General features: G+C 39.5%; 1 protein-coding gene across 1 annotated transcript in view; it reads right to left on the bottom strand.

Annotated features, from left to right (window-relative positions):
* Positions 1–539: 539 nt before the first annotated feature.
* The window catches only part of RNF150 (ring finger protein 150), a 119,643-nt gene continuing 103,210 nt past the window's right edge, over positions 540–16,972 (bottom strand). The window contains exon 7 of the mRNA XM_054990028.1: positions 540–7,164. Within this exon, the coding sequence (XP_054846003.1) occupies positions 7,046–7,164 (119 nt within the window). The 3' untranslated portion in view covers positions 540–7,045. The remainder of the gene's footprint in view (positions 7,165–16,972) is intronic.

The raw sequence follows: 16,972 nt of genomic DNA on the forward strand, positions 1-16,972 counted from the left end.
ATATGCTAAAACATGTTTAGAAGCTAAAGGCTGTTCCTCTCTTATAGAAGTTCTGGAGTGAAATTCACAGTGGATTATGCATGGAGTACTGACGATTTGTTTTACCCAAGCTGTTGTAAATCTGATTGTAAAAGTAAAGAAAGAATTGTCATTGTGTAAATAAATACCCCTATGCTTAAAAACGTAATTGCTGTGGATCTGGCTTGGAGATGAACCATGTAAAATCAGAACTACTTTCTCCCTTAGAATGACTAAATATTTGTCATGAGGAAAACATCCTGAAAATAGGTTTCTGGAAAAAAGATGAAATTTCTTAACCCAAGTTAAATGAGAGTTTAAATGAGAAACCACACAGCAACTTCACATAACTTGAAGAGATTGTTCAAAAAGGTACATCTGTGGAAACTTTATAGATCATATTTGATCCCCACATTTGCTATGATGTTCTCCCTTTTCAAATTATGTATCTAATTAAAAGAATTAAGTGTCTCATTCAGTGGCCAGCGCAAGTTTGGTAGCAAGAATGTATGACACAGACATAAGGTAATTTTTTATTTTAAAAAACTTGCAATAAAATTCGGTAGGATTCACCATGTAACTTGTACAGTTGCAATATTTTACTAGTACATAATAACACAGTCTCAAGTATTTACATTATAATCCTCTATATAACAAAAATAGCCATGATATACTACTGAATAATGTTTCTCCAAGATCAGCCATAACAGCTCCATATTTCCTCCCAGCTGAGTCACTGTCCAAGCTGTACAGCAGAGCTAGGACACAGTAAAGCAAAAATCAATGTGTCTCTCTTGCTTTCAGGCCAATCCCTTTAAAGATGACAGTTGTCCAACTTCCACATTTTCCAAGAGATATAAAGTGCATTGGAAAGGAAGATGGGAGATGTAGGAACGCAGAATAAAGAAACGGCAATTTTACTAGCAATTGAAATACATTTGCAGTACGGTACAGGAAGTAATGCATAGGAAAACAAATTCTTCACAAACTACTGCTGTATGAGGCAGATAATTCACAGCTGGCAAAAATGCTAAATCAAATACTGCCTAGGCAAATGCCACCAGGTAACTGGGATGATTTCACCTCCGCCCCCCCCCCGCCAACAGCTACTTTACTAATCAATGTGAGATTTGGAGGATGAAGAGTAAGTTACACAACCAGAGTGCATGGGTTGTTTTCACTGTCAAAACAGGAAAAACGATTGTGTAGTTTACAGAGTCTGAGACAAATACCCTTAAAGGAACCTCTAAAGCTGCTTCTTGCTCAAAGAGGTTTTCATGGTGAGAAAGTCTTTTTTTACCTTTAACACCACCATATACACTCCTTTCAGCATAAATGGCACTAGTGAGTAGCATAACCCAGAAAGAAGTTCCTACCCTGAGGAGCTTACTGGAAGGGTGTGCGCAGATGTCCCCAAAACAGGACTTGCTAAACGTATTTTCCCACTGGGGTGTGCCAGCTTCCTCTAACATATCTGGGATGTCAGCGATGGACACAAATCGTATGCTAACCCCGTGTCACTGTTCTCCTGTATTTCAGGCAGGCTGTTTACCTCTTCTAAATTATTTTAAAAATACAGAATTTAAATTCACTCAGCTGAGCATTTGTTCTCGTTTAAAAAAAACATCCTATGATCAGAAATTATTCCACGTGGGAGATAAGTGAAGAAATGAAGTCATAAGGAGCTAGCAGTGCTCTCTACACAGCTGACTTTGGCTGCAAACAGGAAGAAAGAGTTTCTCTTCAGCAAAAGCCTTAGGAGAAGACAGCATGTCCAAACAATGCAAGGCGAGTGTGCTTCAACAGCAGGCTCACTACTTAAATTATACATGTTAATGCACCCTAAATTTATCTAGCAGAAGCATGAACTAGTCATGTCGTTTTTCATTGTAAGACACGGTTTTAAACCTAGAAATAATTTCTATGTAGCTATTTAACAGGGGTTTCCCCTAGGGGTTTTTGACCCCAAAATTATTTTTATTGGCATTTGCTGGTATAGTGCAGAGTCCGCTATGTGATACAGCAGAAGAGAAAACTTTGGAGCTATTCCTGTAAATCAAGTACTTTTGGCTTTATTGATGAAACTCATATCAAATGACTGTCATTTTTCTTGTTTTTGTTTAAAAACTACTTTAAATAAAAATAAATATTTTCAGGAAATGGATGGAATGTATATTTTTCAGAGAAGTATAAAATCATTTAAAATGCTCACTACATACAAGGAACATCTTGCTATAAAAATAACAGCCCTTCCCACCCAAGCCCACCCTCTGCTTTACATTTCATTCTATTTATAAAATGGTATATAGCCTCATAAGGTTGCTAACATGAAAAGGGAAGAAAAGGTAGGTGATACTATGTACATGTTAAAAAACACTTTGATATTTCACATCTGTAATAACCATATACATACATTCATGGCAAACAAGTATGTTTGTATAGATTGATGCCTTTTAAAAAAAATAGGCAAGATTTAATAAGAATCAGCAAACAAGAAAAAATCAATTATCTTCTTTTGTCCTTTCTCCCTTGCATTATTCTTGCAAGATATGCTCTCTACCAGAATGCAAATATTTTTAAAGTAAGTGGGTGTGTAAGAGTGAGGTGCAATTTTATCAGCCTTCCACAAGATCTCTTAGTATCCTCAATGCAATTCCATTCCACTTGATTTTGTAACCGTGGGCAATTTTTCCCAGTCCACAAAGAATCAGCATTTCTATTTGTGACAGAATTTCCACTTACAGAAGCAACAGCTGTATCAAAAGTGGTCATGGGAAGGTGGGAAGCTGCACCACCAGAGGGCGCTCTTCTTCTTGGCTATGTTACACATCAATAAACACCATCTGGTACGCCAAGGCATTCCAGACTAAAAATTCTCTCATGTCTTCTTTACTACTGCAGAAGTTTCAGTTCAGTTCAGGCAACAGTTTGTCAAAACAAAGGGACTTGGTTGTTTTCTATCGACTGCTCTAATTAATTAAATACTTTGTTAAAGCTCAGCCTTTTCTAAAATAGTCCATGTTTTTTATACCCTGCTTCCTGTAATAAACAGGACCATCTGTACATAAACTTTTTGGCTGCAAACCTGTGCGTTCTTACTGAGGAGTAAGTGCCATTGGGCTTACTAGGACTTAATTCAGAGGAAATAAGCACAGGATCTAGCGGCACACTATTTCAATATAGCCACTTGCAATATCAGGCATATACAGGTGTGCATGTACAGTAGACTCCCGAAATTGCCTATGTCTTATCATCTTGCTGCTGACTCTTCTCCTGTGGCTAACAGAAACAGTCCTGGAACTGGTCAAAAGCTCCTCCACCATCGACTATGTACAGAGTGGTATTAAGCCCAGAAGAAAGCAAGAAGGTTGTCGCTGAAGACTCCTCAGCTATGTCTGCCTGTCTCACTTCTTTTCTTAGCAAACGCACATTCTAGGTGACAGACTGTGGCAGTGACACCGCTTCTAATGTCTGTGAGGCTACTTCTATGGATGGCATGATACAAATACAGAGGTTGGGGTCAGGGTGGGGGACCAACTCCTAAGAGAGATTAATTAAAATAGGGCAAAACTTCAGGCCTTTCTATGTCTTCAATTTGTATTTCCAAATTTAGAATGGGTCACTCTCCCGATATCTACATCTCTAGCCATAATTCAACAGCAAGGCAATGGAGTGTGCTTCTGGAAGACCATACTTAATACAGGGCTTAACACTAGTAAAGATTCTGGAGTGGAATACTGGTAAAAAGTAAAAAGCTTCATATGGCCAACATGCAAAATCGAATCATTCTATCGTTATCCTGGCTACTACCTTCTTCCAGGTTCCCCTAGTGCCAGGTTAGGGCAGGCTAGGTCAAGCCATTAAGGGCTCCCTCATAAACCCTGACTTACCTTTTAAAAGTGTCCCCAGCTATAGTTTGATTAAATCTAATTTAGTCCACTGAGACGTCTCTGTAGAACGAGAGTAACATTTGCACCATATACTTCTATTTGTCTGAAAAACTTATAGGCATAGGTGACATTAAATCACTAATTCTTTTGGAAAGAGGACCTGCAGGGGGTGGACACCAATGGAATTCAGGGGCCAAATTAGATGGGGGGGGGAGGGATTTGTGTACATGTATTCAGCTGTGTGTCACGCTCATGTGTAGGTGAGGGTGGGTCATCATTCCACCATTACAGCGTGCAGAGGAAGACTGCTCCTCCTTTCTCTTCCCACCGCCATGCTTGGTAACTAAGCAGCTTCTCCCCACACCTGATTTTGGAGCGGACGAGGAGAAAAAAGTTCAAAAAATCAACAGAAAGTGAAAGAGAGGCAGGGCTTCATTAATCTCATCCACATCCACTGTTTTCTGTAAAAAACCACCCTTCCCCACTTAGTACTTTATACAAACAAAGTAGACTCATCCCTAAAAGCACAGCTCCTTCAGTCATATAGAGCTGGGTCCTAGTTCCTAACACTTTTAAGTGCTCATTGTGGATTCTAGGCTTCACAGATTTCATTTCTAATAATCAGTTCTTGGGAAATCAGAAGTGGGTGTGTATTTATTAGGATCAGACCATCAGAATTTTTATTGCTACTTTCCTTGCTGACAAATGAGCAGGCAGAATCAAGAATACTGACTGTAGGTTTGGGTGCAATATCGCAAATTATGGTGTTTCATGGTATTGTAAGACAACATTATACTAGCACAGCTACGTGTTCAACATTAGTGCATGTATCCGTGCATATAGCTATCATACAGCACAAGTACAGCTGATTGACATCTTTCAACTCTTACGGGTTGACGAAAGAATACTGATGGATGCAGCTCTTCTAAGCCTTGCAAGTACTCTGATACCGGAAGCTGCCTCTGCAAAATTCTACATATCTACCACAAGACACATGACACAATTATTTTGGCCTCTACCAATTTCAACAGGATTACATCAAAGCAAGTCGGAGTTTACAGCCTTTTCTGGAACTCCAATTTTCTTCTCGCTGCAATGATGGGGGCAGCCTGATCTTTCAACATATTGTTCCATTTTAAGCCCCACTGAAATGAATGACGTTTATGGTAGCTGCAGGGTTTGAAGATGACCACCTCAGGTTCTTGTGTTTCTAAAATGCTGCTATAACATACTGAAAAGAATATAGGTTTTGCTTCCATTGAAGTTTTAGCACAAGCTGCCGTCTACTAATCTACTGTATTTCAAATCACTGTTGGAAGTGGTGTAATGGCTTACCCTTTTCTGGCAGAAAACTGAAAAGTCTTCTTTTACATTTTTTTACTGACATGTAAAGTTGCTCTATGAATAATAGCTACAGCATAATGTCGGATCACTTGGCATTTCAGTGTCTAAAGGCACTCCTGCTGAATCTTTTATTTTTCAGAAAAAGAAAAATCTGCCAATGAATTCATACTGGAAAGCTTCAATTTTTCATTATGATTTTTATAAGATTTCATAAGGCTTTCATTTTCATTTCACGCACAGAAGAGCCAGATCCATTCCTGGTTCAAAAAATGAATGCTAAAGCCAACTCCAGGAAATGTTCTGTACTAGGAATCTGAGAAAAGCCAATATGAGAGAGCATTTTCTCCCATGCCAGTAAGAGTGCTTTTCAGCTTCTCCGCCACTGTTTACAACATTTATGAATGAGCTCATTGTAGGTATGTGTATGCACAACTCATTTTAAAAGCCTGATTAAGGACTACACATTAAGGTGTTTCAGCCTTCTTGAAATTTTGATCTTCTGGAATCAAAACACAAAGCCTCAGTTGGATTATTGATCCTTCGCCCACCATTATCAGTACAGAATTCAGAGGAAAAGGCAGGGGAGGGGCAATTCTCTCTTTCAAACTATCTGAAGGGACGTTGGGGATCTGTGAAGCAGGAGAAGGCCTTCAGCTATGAACAGATGGTTGTGCCATCTTGGGTGATGAAGTGATTTACAAAGCATACCTCATGGGAAAACATCCTCTACTACACATTTGTAACTTTCCTATTATGGAAAACCACCTCAAAAACTTTTCCTCTTACTTTGACCATTTCTATTTCCTTTTCTATCAGCCCCACAAACTCTCAAACCCCATGATTATCACTCTGCTGGTCATAAGAAATTTGAGAGAAGTACCTAATTTGAAATGAGATCTACTTTCCAAGGCAGGGGGTGGGGTGGGGGGATGGACAAGGAGAGACAGAGAAGGCCGTTAAGGTATGTAGAATCTGAAATAGTAGAAAATACAAAGGACTCACAAGAAAAGGCTGACCTTTAACCCCATTGTTAATACTACATTGTTACTACTGTTATCCTGTCTCAATTGGAACCATACCTGAAAGTCCCACAAAAGTGGGAGCCAACCTTATTTAGTGCCAAGTAAGCAACCATCATGAATCCAGCCTCCTGTCTCCAGCCTAGAAGATCCCAAAACACAGTTCTCGAAGCCAAATCAGGCTTCGGATATGACTTGGCTTTGAAATATGATTACTTCCCAAGGGCATGTTTACTTCATGCAGAAGAATTTAGATTTTCAGAAATCCTGGTGACCATTCTTTGTATTCATACTCAAAACATCTGAGCTAAACTCTCTCTCTCAAAAAAAGATGGGGTCATTAAGAAAAACAAAATCCATCCATAATGAAAATAATCACCTTGGAGTGTTTTGCTTTGTTTTCTTTTTTCTTTTAAAAAAAGGGCAGATGTAGAAAATACTCAAGCTGTCATTTCAGTTTCATATGCATGACTGCTCTGGCGCATGTGGTAGAAACGGTTTTCTTTCTCCTTCCAATGTGAATGAAATGGACATACGCAGTTGGTGAAGCTGCATCCAGGCAGGCATGTCTGTTGCTATTGCTTTTCATGACCACCCCAGAATGAGAGTACTGGAGTTCACAAAGCATTCTGGGGATGTGTGAAGGGTGTGCACATGTGTATGAGTAGGTGTGTGTGGTGTACAGCTGGTCCAAATCTTTACAGAGTGGATTCCATTTGTTCACCTTCCTGCTTCAGTTTAATGAAAGGGGGTATGCAGGTCTTCGTTTTCTTCTCAAGATTTCACCTCTTCACAGTCCTGGTCAGTAGAGAGCTCCACATCTGAGAGTCCAACCTCCATTGCCATAATTAATGAAATATCAGAATCACTACTGACAGCTGGCTCTTGCTCACCTGAAAGAAGAAAAACATTTAAGGTAATTTGTCACCAATACCTGAAAATCAACTTAAGTTCCAACTTTCCAGAATCTGATTTTTTATTTATGTATTTTATTTATTTCATTTATCTTCCCCACTAGGAACCCAAAGTGGCTTACACTCTTCTCCCTCTCCTTTGTTTTATCCTCACAAGAAGCCAGTGAGGCAGTGCTAGGCAGAGTATGTGACACACCCAGGGTCACCCAGCAACCTTCCGTGGCAGAGCAGGGATTTGAACCCGGGTTTCCCAGATATTAGACCAACATATAAGAAGACAGTCCACCTAACTCATTTCTGCTGATCTGAGATTGCCCAGACCTGACAGCTTTTCCAGTCATGCCAGTATCGAATCTGGGAACATTTACAAAGCATGTTTTTTTTAATAACCAAGCTATGGCCATTTTTTCCCCACTTCATATATATCAACAATGCACTGTTGATATACATACATACATACATACATACATACATACATACATACATACATACATATATATATATAGAGAGAGAGAGGCTTCACTAATCCTGCCCGCCCCAGTGGATCCATCAGAGAGGGTTGGGTTGCTCAGTGGATGACGTTAAACAAGTCATTAACTCTCTTGTCTGTTCTCAATTTGCAAGCTCATTTTTGCTGCTAGAATCCATATAATAAGAAAGTATTTTTTATTTTCACCTCATCTTTATAACAAAATTCTCCACTAGATGGTTTTGTTTCCTCAATCCAGCTTTGCAGGATTCCTCTTTACCCTTTCCCATGCTGTCTATTCCAAGATTCTGTTATAAAATTTGTTAAAGCAAAGCGATTCCATATAATAATTAATATGCAATCTGTATTCCAACTGCACATTATTTATCCATTTATATTACTAGTTTGCTGTATTTTTATAACATATGCCTGAAGGCTTACACAGCAACAAAGACACAAATGTCAATAAAACCATAAAAACAATAGCATAAAACTGCAACATAAAAATATGATGGATGGCTTCAAATTATGTAGCAACTCTAAGAACGTGCAGGTTTTCAAGTGATTGTATAATTCTTTTCCCCAGAAGGTTGGCCCAGCATAATTTCAGGATGGTGGATGAAAGAACACACTAAAGAGGCTAGATGTCCTACTGGCTTCAGTGACAGTAGGATGCTATCTTCTCTTTGGACATGACATGAGCATCCCTCCTCTATGAATATAATACTGTGAACAAACCACTGAAGTATATCCCCATTCAACCAATACAAACTTGTAAGTACCCCAATTATAAATTTCAAAACAATTCCAGTTTTAAAGCTCCTTAAAATCTCTCTCAATTTCTCCAGCTTTAAGCCTTGTGGTATAAATACTACTTTGACACAGTGATCACAATAGCAATTATAGAACAGTCTGGATAAATCCATCTTAAAAGCACAAAAGCTTGTTTCACAGGTGTAGGTATTTTCAAAATAATCTTGCTTGCGCTGTCACAAAGCACCTTAGTTTCTTTTCACTTAGTACTAGAGGTGGGCATGAACTGTGCGGTTCGTAGTTTGTCATCATAACCCGGTTCACAAACTGGGGCAAGTTCGTGAAAGTTTGTGGTTCGTGAAACATGATGAACCACGAACCGCACGGTTTGTTTTTTCATGGTTCATGCCCACCTCTACTAGTTAGTGCATACATTTTAGGGTCCCCCCTCCATCTCTGTCTGGTGTTCCCCAGTGCACAGATAAGTGAATGAGAAGTAGTGTACTATGAGTGCAATCCTAAGCAGAAGTGCAATCCTACCCAAAGGTGTAACTCTGCTAAAGATTCTACTGCAAATCTTATTTTTATTGAATACTTTTACAAACAAAAGCACTCTTGTAAAAACAAGACATGCATCCTGCTTTGCTTGTTATCTTCACATGGTAAGGACAAGATAAACCCAATAAATGTGTGATTCTACTCTTACAATGCAATACTGAGCAGAATTGCATCCTTTTAAGGCCATTGGCTTAGTACAGTGTAACTCTGCTTTAGGACTGTATTGTTAAGTATACTGCTACCAAATGTATTGCTGTATTATTCCCATGTAAATGAGCACAAGATTGCACCCAAAGTTATGTATTTTTTTTTAATTTAGTGTCTTTAAGTTCTGAAAAGGACAAGCATTATGACTGGAAGCTATAACAGATACTCTCAAACAACAGGAACGAAGACAAAAGAACCTGAAGCTATTTTTGATATAAGAAACTGTAAAAATCCATTGGCTCCCTTCTTAAATACAAAGAGTGTTTCCAGAGAGTATTTCATAACCATAAAAAACTATTCTACTAGCTCTTAATAACTGGCACAGGAAAAACACTCAAAACATTTTTATCTTGCCTTTTCATCATAAAAGATCCCCAAGACAACTAAGAGTTTTCACTAAAATAAGGTTCTTAAAAATACAGTATAAAATGAGCAGATCAATTAAATAATATCTGTAACATATATAGAACAGCACCACAAAACACTATCTAGAGGGGAAAAAACTTTTTGCTTGTGTGCACTAATCCCCAAACCATGTAAAATAACCATCTTTCCCTGTTCTCTAAAAAGAAAGCGGTGATGGAAGCCAAGTTAAGGTAGTCCTTATAACTGTGGGGCCATGGCTGAAAAGACCCTGCCTTGCATCCTTCCACCCAATACATACTGTACAGTAGAGACAATGGTGAGATCTAGAAAGACTGGGAGGAGGCAATATTTACCAAATATTGTGGTTCTTTGAAACTACAAGGCAAAATGCTAAACTACCCTCTCCCACAGCATGCACCATTGGTTTAAAAGGTTTTTAAGATGTGATTTTTATTATGTGCATTTTTAGTTGATTAGCTTCCTTGATGGCCCTTATGAGGGTAAAAAAGTAGGGTATATATTTTGTAAAGCAAATGAATAAAATACATTTATGTGCGGGTTGGGTGGGTTGTGTTTACGTTTCTACTTGCCCCTGTACATGTACCTCTTACATATGAGCTGTCTTGTTACAAATTTAGGACGTCAAATGAAATCAAAGCAATGCTTACAAATCTGATCAGTGCTTAAAGCATAGGTATCTGACCCCAATTATAGATGCAGTCCATTTTGTGGGGCTGCTTGGTGGAACACAGAAAGGAGACAAAGGAGAACATAAAAATTTTCACATTGTCTGCAGCTACAACTTCTGGTTATACTGGCAGCAGACCTTCTACTATTGCCATTAGGAAGCTACTCTACCCAGGCAGTTACTACGCCTGTACTGAATTTTTACGTAACTTGATTTATGTCACACAACAGCCTATTTCAATGGCATTGACAATGTGGCAGAATATATAAAGAACAAGTCCAGGTGAGCAACAATCATTGTTACCATGTATCCCTCAAATACATTTAGAAAACTGGCCCAAACATTTTCAACAGAAATAACGTTAAAATATTATAGGTACAGGTTTACGTACATAGCAAAAAAATCAGATTATACAGCTATAAACTGAAGATTATTATATGCTGTAATTGACTCCCTGTTGTGTTATCATTATGCTGCTATCCGGGAAGTAGCTTTGATAGGTGCTTTCAAAATTCATTATACTGTTTCTTAACCCATCATTCAAGGCAGTGATTGACACAGGCGCTTAACCAGTGCATCGCCAAAGAACCAGCCTGGAGGAAAGAGACGGCGTACTGAAGAACGAAATGCTAGAAGCATGAGACAAGATGGTGAACATCTCAGCTGGGGATTTTCACAAGAGGAGAGGAACAGTCAGTATAGTAGGAACCTCCCGCTCTCTGCAGGTAATCTCACTCATACGAAACCTCCATCTTCAATTATTTAACTTTTCATGCTACTTCTCCAGAAAACATGCTCACGATGGCAAAGATCCATGAAGATCTTTGGAACCACAGTGAAATCACTATCTTTGGTAAATAGGGAAGTGTCTGTTCCTGGACTATTGTGTACTTTCAAATATTGGGAAAGTAAATATAATGTTTAGTACAAACCCATGGCAATGTTTTGTTTGTTCTTGCTGTGAGATGTTCCAGCTTGGGACAGTACAAAAAAGTAGCATGAGCAGATGTACAAGTGAGATGCAGAGGAAGTGGATAATCTGACCCTTGGGGCAGAATCAGATTAATGATTTTCATATTCAAAAGTTTCAGATGAGTAAACGTGCAAGTATGTAGTAACAGAATGAAATTGAAGTCCAGTAGCACTTCCAAGACCAACAACATTTTCCAGGTTGTAAGCTTTCATCAGTCAAAGCTCAGATACAAACAGGAATGAAAATCCATCAATTCTTAAATCTAGGACAGAAGGTAGGAGTGGTGTTTCAAAGACAGGACAGTTTGAGTCCGGATGCAGATGTACAATGCAAATGCAATCAGCTTGATTACAGCTGGGAGATATGCATAGAAGTAGAAATGCAGAAAATTAACATCTGTAATGAGGTAAGAATCCTATGTCCTTCTTCAGGTTACCATACTTTTCAGGAGTTCAGGAGTTACTAGTTGCTCTCCAGGAGTTACAAACTACACGTAATGGTGTCCATGGGTCTAACTTGTGTAGGTGTGCAGCCATTTCTGCATTTGAAAGGCATGGGTGGTGTGTGTGTGTGTGTGGGGGGGGAGACAAGAGTGCCATAGCCAGGTGCACTGCAGGCCCTATCAGGATCAGACCTTCATGGCATTTTAAAAATTATTTTAAAATGATGGTGGCCATAGGTTCAAACCATGGACACCATCTAGGGTTACCAGTCTCCCAGTGGTGGTGGGGAATCCCCTGCCCCCAGCCACCCCTGCACTGCCTCTCACCTGGCCAGGAGGGGGGCATGGAAACGGGGTAGTGAGGGGTGAACATTTTCCAAAATGTTTGTATGCACCTTTTATTTGTATAGATTTATGTCAATTAGAACTGATTTGTTACTCAACTGTAACACTTTGCTATGAATATTTGTGTTACCTAAATTGTAAGCTGCTTGTAAAGCCATCACTCACAAGGAAGTAAGGAACTGAGACAGATGAAGGGTTTCAGGTTACATTCAGAAAGGGAAGCAAAGGCCTTCTATGATACTGAAAAAAGTGCACAGCAAGAGGCACTCAAGGACACATTTTGAATGCAAGAAGAATGTAGCTGGAAACTAATCAGAAAAATGGACAGAGGAACTTAAGTGTCTTCCTAACTATCCCCTAGAAGGATCCTGGAGTACAGAATTATACACACAGATGGTTTTGAAAGCAGAGATTGGAGCGGGGGGGGGGGATTTTTTGCTTGGCTTACCCAAATAACGACACAGAGTGTCCTCAAAAGACACAAGATCAGCTCAAGAATGCTTTATTTTACTGAGGCAAATGGGGAAACCGACAAGAGACCCAGTAAAGTTTCAGAGGAAGGGATGCTCAGTCAAAAGGAGAACAGGCCATTTAACTTTCAGGGAACGTAATGATGGACAGGGCAAAACAAATTCTTGAGACCCTTTCAGTTCATCTCTCAGCTTTTATTGTATATAAGTCATTGTTTAAGGACACTTGGGTCTGGCTTTCCTGTTTTACGGCTCTGTGACACTGCAGAGTCTTCCATTAAAATATCCATGTTTCACTGCTATAAAAACGATGTACTTCCGAAGAGACTGAAACCTACCATCCCCGCTATCACCTCGCAAGAACTGAAGGGGCTGTCTGTGTGAAATATTACCATGGCATAATTTGCTTATACTCCATAACCATGTTTAATATGCACAACTGACTCTGTAGCAAATTGATTCTTGCTACAAAGCTGCTTTTCTCTACATTTGTTCACCCGCTTAACCGCTCTCCTACATCCTCTGCCATAGGGGATACCTAGAATACAGTTGGGAAGTTGGTCATGAGCCCAATCATACTTGCGTCAAAATAAATCCCACTGAATACAAAGAAATTCATTTCCCAAATCATCTATTTAGGCTAAAAAGAGAACATAACCTAGCATAAATATTTGGAAATTTGTTTATTTGGCAATTTATACCCCATGTTTGTTTAAAATGAGGACTCAAAGCCGTGTACAATTCTCTCCCCTCCTTCACTTTATCCTCACAACCACCCTGTGAGGTAAGCTAAATTAAGCTGTGAGACAGTAACTGGCCCAAGGTCACCCAGCAAGCTTCCTTGGCAAAGTGGAGATTTGAACCTACTATGCCAATACTCTTAATTACTATGGCATATAAATGCATTTTGCTTTTTATCACACAAAAATTATACTTTGAGTATTCACACTTAATTGTGCCATGTTTCCTGCATTTAAAATTCCAAGAAATTAGTTGAGGGTAACTTCTTAATGTTTGAAAAATGCTACTAACTGAATGGTATTTCAGTATGATCCAATGAGTGTATGCATGGCAAAGTGGGGTGAGTTTTAGGGAGTTAAGTAATTTGCTAGACCAGCTTTTAAAGAGCCAAAAGGGTATTCCTGCTGTCCACAGATAGAAGGACTTACCAGCTTAGTAAGGTGGGTCATTTTCTTGAAGAGACTTCAAAGAGATAGTGGCATAATGTTAGCCAGAGCTTTTTTCCTGGGAGAAGAGGTGGTGGAACTCAGTGGGTTGCCCTCGGGAGAAAATGGTCACGTGGTCGGTGGCCCCGCCCCCTGATCTCCAGACAGAGGGGAGTTTAGATTGCCCTCCGCGCTGCTCAGTGGCACGGAGGGCAATCTAAACTCCCCTCTGTCTGGAGATCAGGGGGCGGGGCCACCGACCATGTGACCATTTTCAAGAGGTTCCGGAACTCCGTTCTACTGCGTTCCTGCTGAAAAAAAGCCCTGATGTTAGCATTCCAAAACACCAAGAAGCAGGGACCTAGCCTGCCTGACTTAGGAAGAGGTTTCAGCCTGCTTCCCTAATTTACTGTATTATCTGTGGCCTGAATGGAAAAAGAAGTCTGCACCAACTATTGCAAAGGAGAAAAGTACAACAGTGAGAGAAAAACAAGGCATGCAATAAAGGCTAGAATTGTCACTATGACTGACGAGAACCGATAATGATATGTTGATCCAATATCATAGTAAAGTCTCAGGTACTGGATTCCTATGTATAGAGCCACATATTATCCTTCTCAACAGCAAGATGGCCAACATCAAGAAACAAGTTTTTGAATAATAAACTTAATTTAGAAAATGAGCTTTGATTTCATTCCACACTACAGGTGGTAAGCAGCATTCATTGTGTACATTTTAAGGTTCCTGACTCCTCCTGAGGCAAACTAATCACCTATTACTACTGCAAGTTTCTAAAGAATTTCCTTCTTTCCCCCAACAAAAAATAGCTTGTTTTGGATCCAGTTTTTCCTTATTCTTAAAACATTCAGGGCAACATATGCTTCACTGGGCAAGGGGCCAGTGATTGTCAAACCTACTTCTGTTGAAATCTCTGGCAATGAATCGCCCAGAAAAATAATATACAGGCGACTATAAAAATATCTAATGGACATGCTTGTTATGATACTGGGCATGTGATGCGGGGTTTGTATCATGGTGCATTTCTTCTACTGTGCTTTAGTTCTACAGCAAACAATGGTAACTATTGACCAGAAGTGTTATTACATGAAAATAAGGAGGTTGTATGTAATGGTTTGTGTATAAAAAACAAAAGATGAAACAGATGTGACTTGTTTTTCTGGTCAGATTTGAAAACTCTCAAGTCCCTAACAGCGGTGACTGGACTCTCTTGTTTGTTACATTTGAAACTTAAAAAGAGATTTAACTGGTGTCGAGCAGGTGGAATTGTTATACAAGGACTGGCTCCTTCCACTTGTTTTCATTTTGCTAAAAGGTACGAAAGACCTTTTCTAGCCAAATATATTCAAATCTGAAAGACCAAAGTGATCATCCCCATGGTGCAGAAGCAAGGGAAAGAATTTATATAAAAAATCAGGTACCTCTTAAAGGACTGAGGGTGCATAAGTAATTCATAAGACTCTGATCTATAGAAGAACATGAAACAACTTCACAACTTATGGTATTATACGTCACTGACAGAGCTGGGCCATTTCACTGACTTTCCTGCTTGGTTTTGGTAACACAGCCTTCCTAGCTTGTTCCCCAGCTGGAAGACAGAAGCGTAGCCAGCTTACCAAAAGCCAGAACCATACTGTGATGCACACATGTTCTCTCTGTTCCAGTTAGAAGCTTCATCACTCAGAAGACTCTCTCCCTGTTCAGAAGCCCAAGGAAGGCTATTGAGGATTAAGACTGGAGGGATATAATAAAGGACTCACTTGGGGAAGGCTAGTAAAATCAGGTTACCATGGATAGTAAAGAGTGGATGGGGGCACTGGTAAAGGAGCAGGAGAAATTAGGATAGAGAGATTGGGACAGCCCTTGCAGCAGGGTTAAGATGAAAGAAGGGGGAGTTTTTGGTAACAGGAGCAGAGATGACCTTGAGGAGGACATACAAATTAACAGGCATGCAGCGTATATGTGAATCAAGTCCATTTCATACAAGCTCTTTAACCCATTTGGGCTTCTGAAGAGAGATTTTTAAAAAGGTTTTATACTCCTTAACAGTAAACCCACTTTGGCTTCTGAAGGCAAATGGATTTTTTTAAAAGGTTTCACATGCTTTAGGGATAAAACACTGTCCTCCCACAGTTGATGAAACTTTTAGCCAAGTTTTCCAAAACCTGTTTTGCTCCATTTCATTTGTTGCATTTTATCATTTAGGTGTGTGAAAAAAAATCTGTTTGCTTTCAGAAGCCAAAGGAAATTAAAGAGCTCATATGAAGGGGATTCAAGTGAGAGAGCTTATCTAGGTGAAGAAAGTTCTGGCGTTTTCACTGACTGTACCCATCTGGTTACATCCTGTGGCAAGCGTGAGACAAGGAGGCTCATTTTACACCACAAATTTGGATTAGGTCCCCCCAGAACCTCCTGTACACATGTATGAATTTCAATGCACATCAGAAATGGTTCTAATAATTGTATAGCAGGAAATCAAAATCAAGGAACAGAATTCACTCCTGTTTAATTTCCATTTTTTGTGAATTCAGAGAGACTGCTAATTTCAGCTGTAATGCTAGTTTGCCATCTTCTGTTAAAAGAAACTGAGAGAAATGCATTTTATCTCCAAGGGAACTAAGCAAAGCTGCAAAAACTTCCTGCTGTGCTTCAGGAAAAGCTTGTGCCTTGGTATCCTTTGTGTCCCCTCGAGTACACATTGACTGAAGAAAATGGCGCCACTATTGCTAAAAGCAGCAGGTGAGTTGAAAAGTGTGTTTCAGTATGCCTTGAAAAACTGGCACTCTTTTCAACTACTGTACACTGAAACAGAAAGGACTGGATTATTTTTGTTAAAGATGTGTGGTCTGAGTTAGGTCTGCTAAAGAGACAGAACGTTTTTCTCAATGTTTGTAGCAAGCTGCATATATCTGGGAAGGAAGCAATCCCTGGCAGGCTGTCTTATCTGCACAACTTGGACTGCACATGCCTGAACATCCTCTAAATGTGTAATACCACAAAAATATAACCTATTATTGCAAAACCTCCAAGTGTGTCACAACATGCATGCAGAGTTTAAAGTGACATGATATTAAATACACGCAAATATTATGTAAGACTCTTTTAGAAATGGAGCTGAATAAAACTAAATAGACGACTGAATCCAGAGGATTTCCGGGATGCCCTTGGGGAGTTTACCAGCTGAACTGACAAACCAGCATCCTGGTTGATCTGTGGAATAACAGATTGACCTGGGCCGTTGACTTGGCTGTTCCTACTATTCTTCACCAGCACAGGAACAAAGGTAGTCTGTTCCCAAATAATACTTTTTATGGTGGCCACCACGGTAACCA

Source organism: Eublepharis macularius, chromosome 10 (genome assembly GCF_028583425.1).
Source record: "Eublepharis macularius isolate TG4126 chromosome 10, MPM_Emac_v1.0, whole genome shotgun sequence".
In the NCBI taxonomy this organism is placed as follows: Eukaryota; Metazoa; Chordata; class Lepidosauria; order Squamata; family Eublepharidae; genus Eublepharis; species Eublepharis macularius.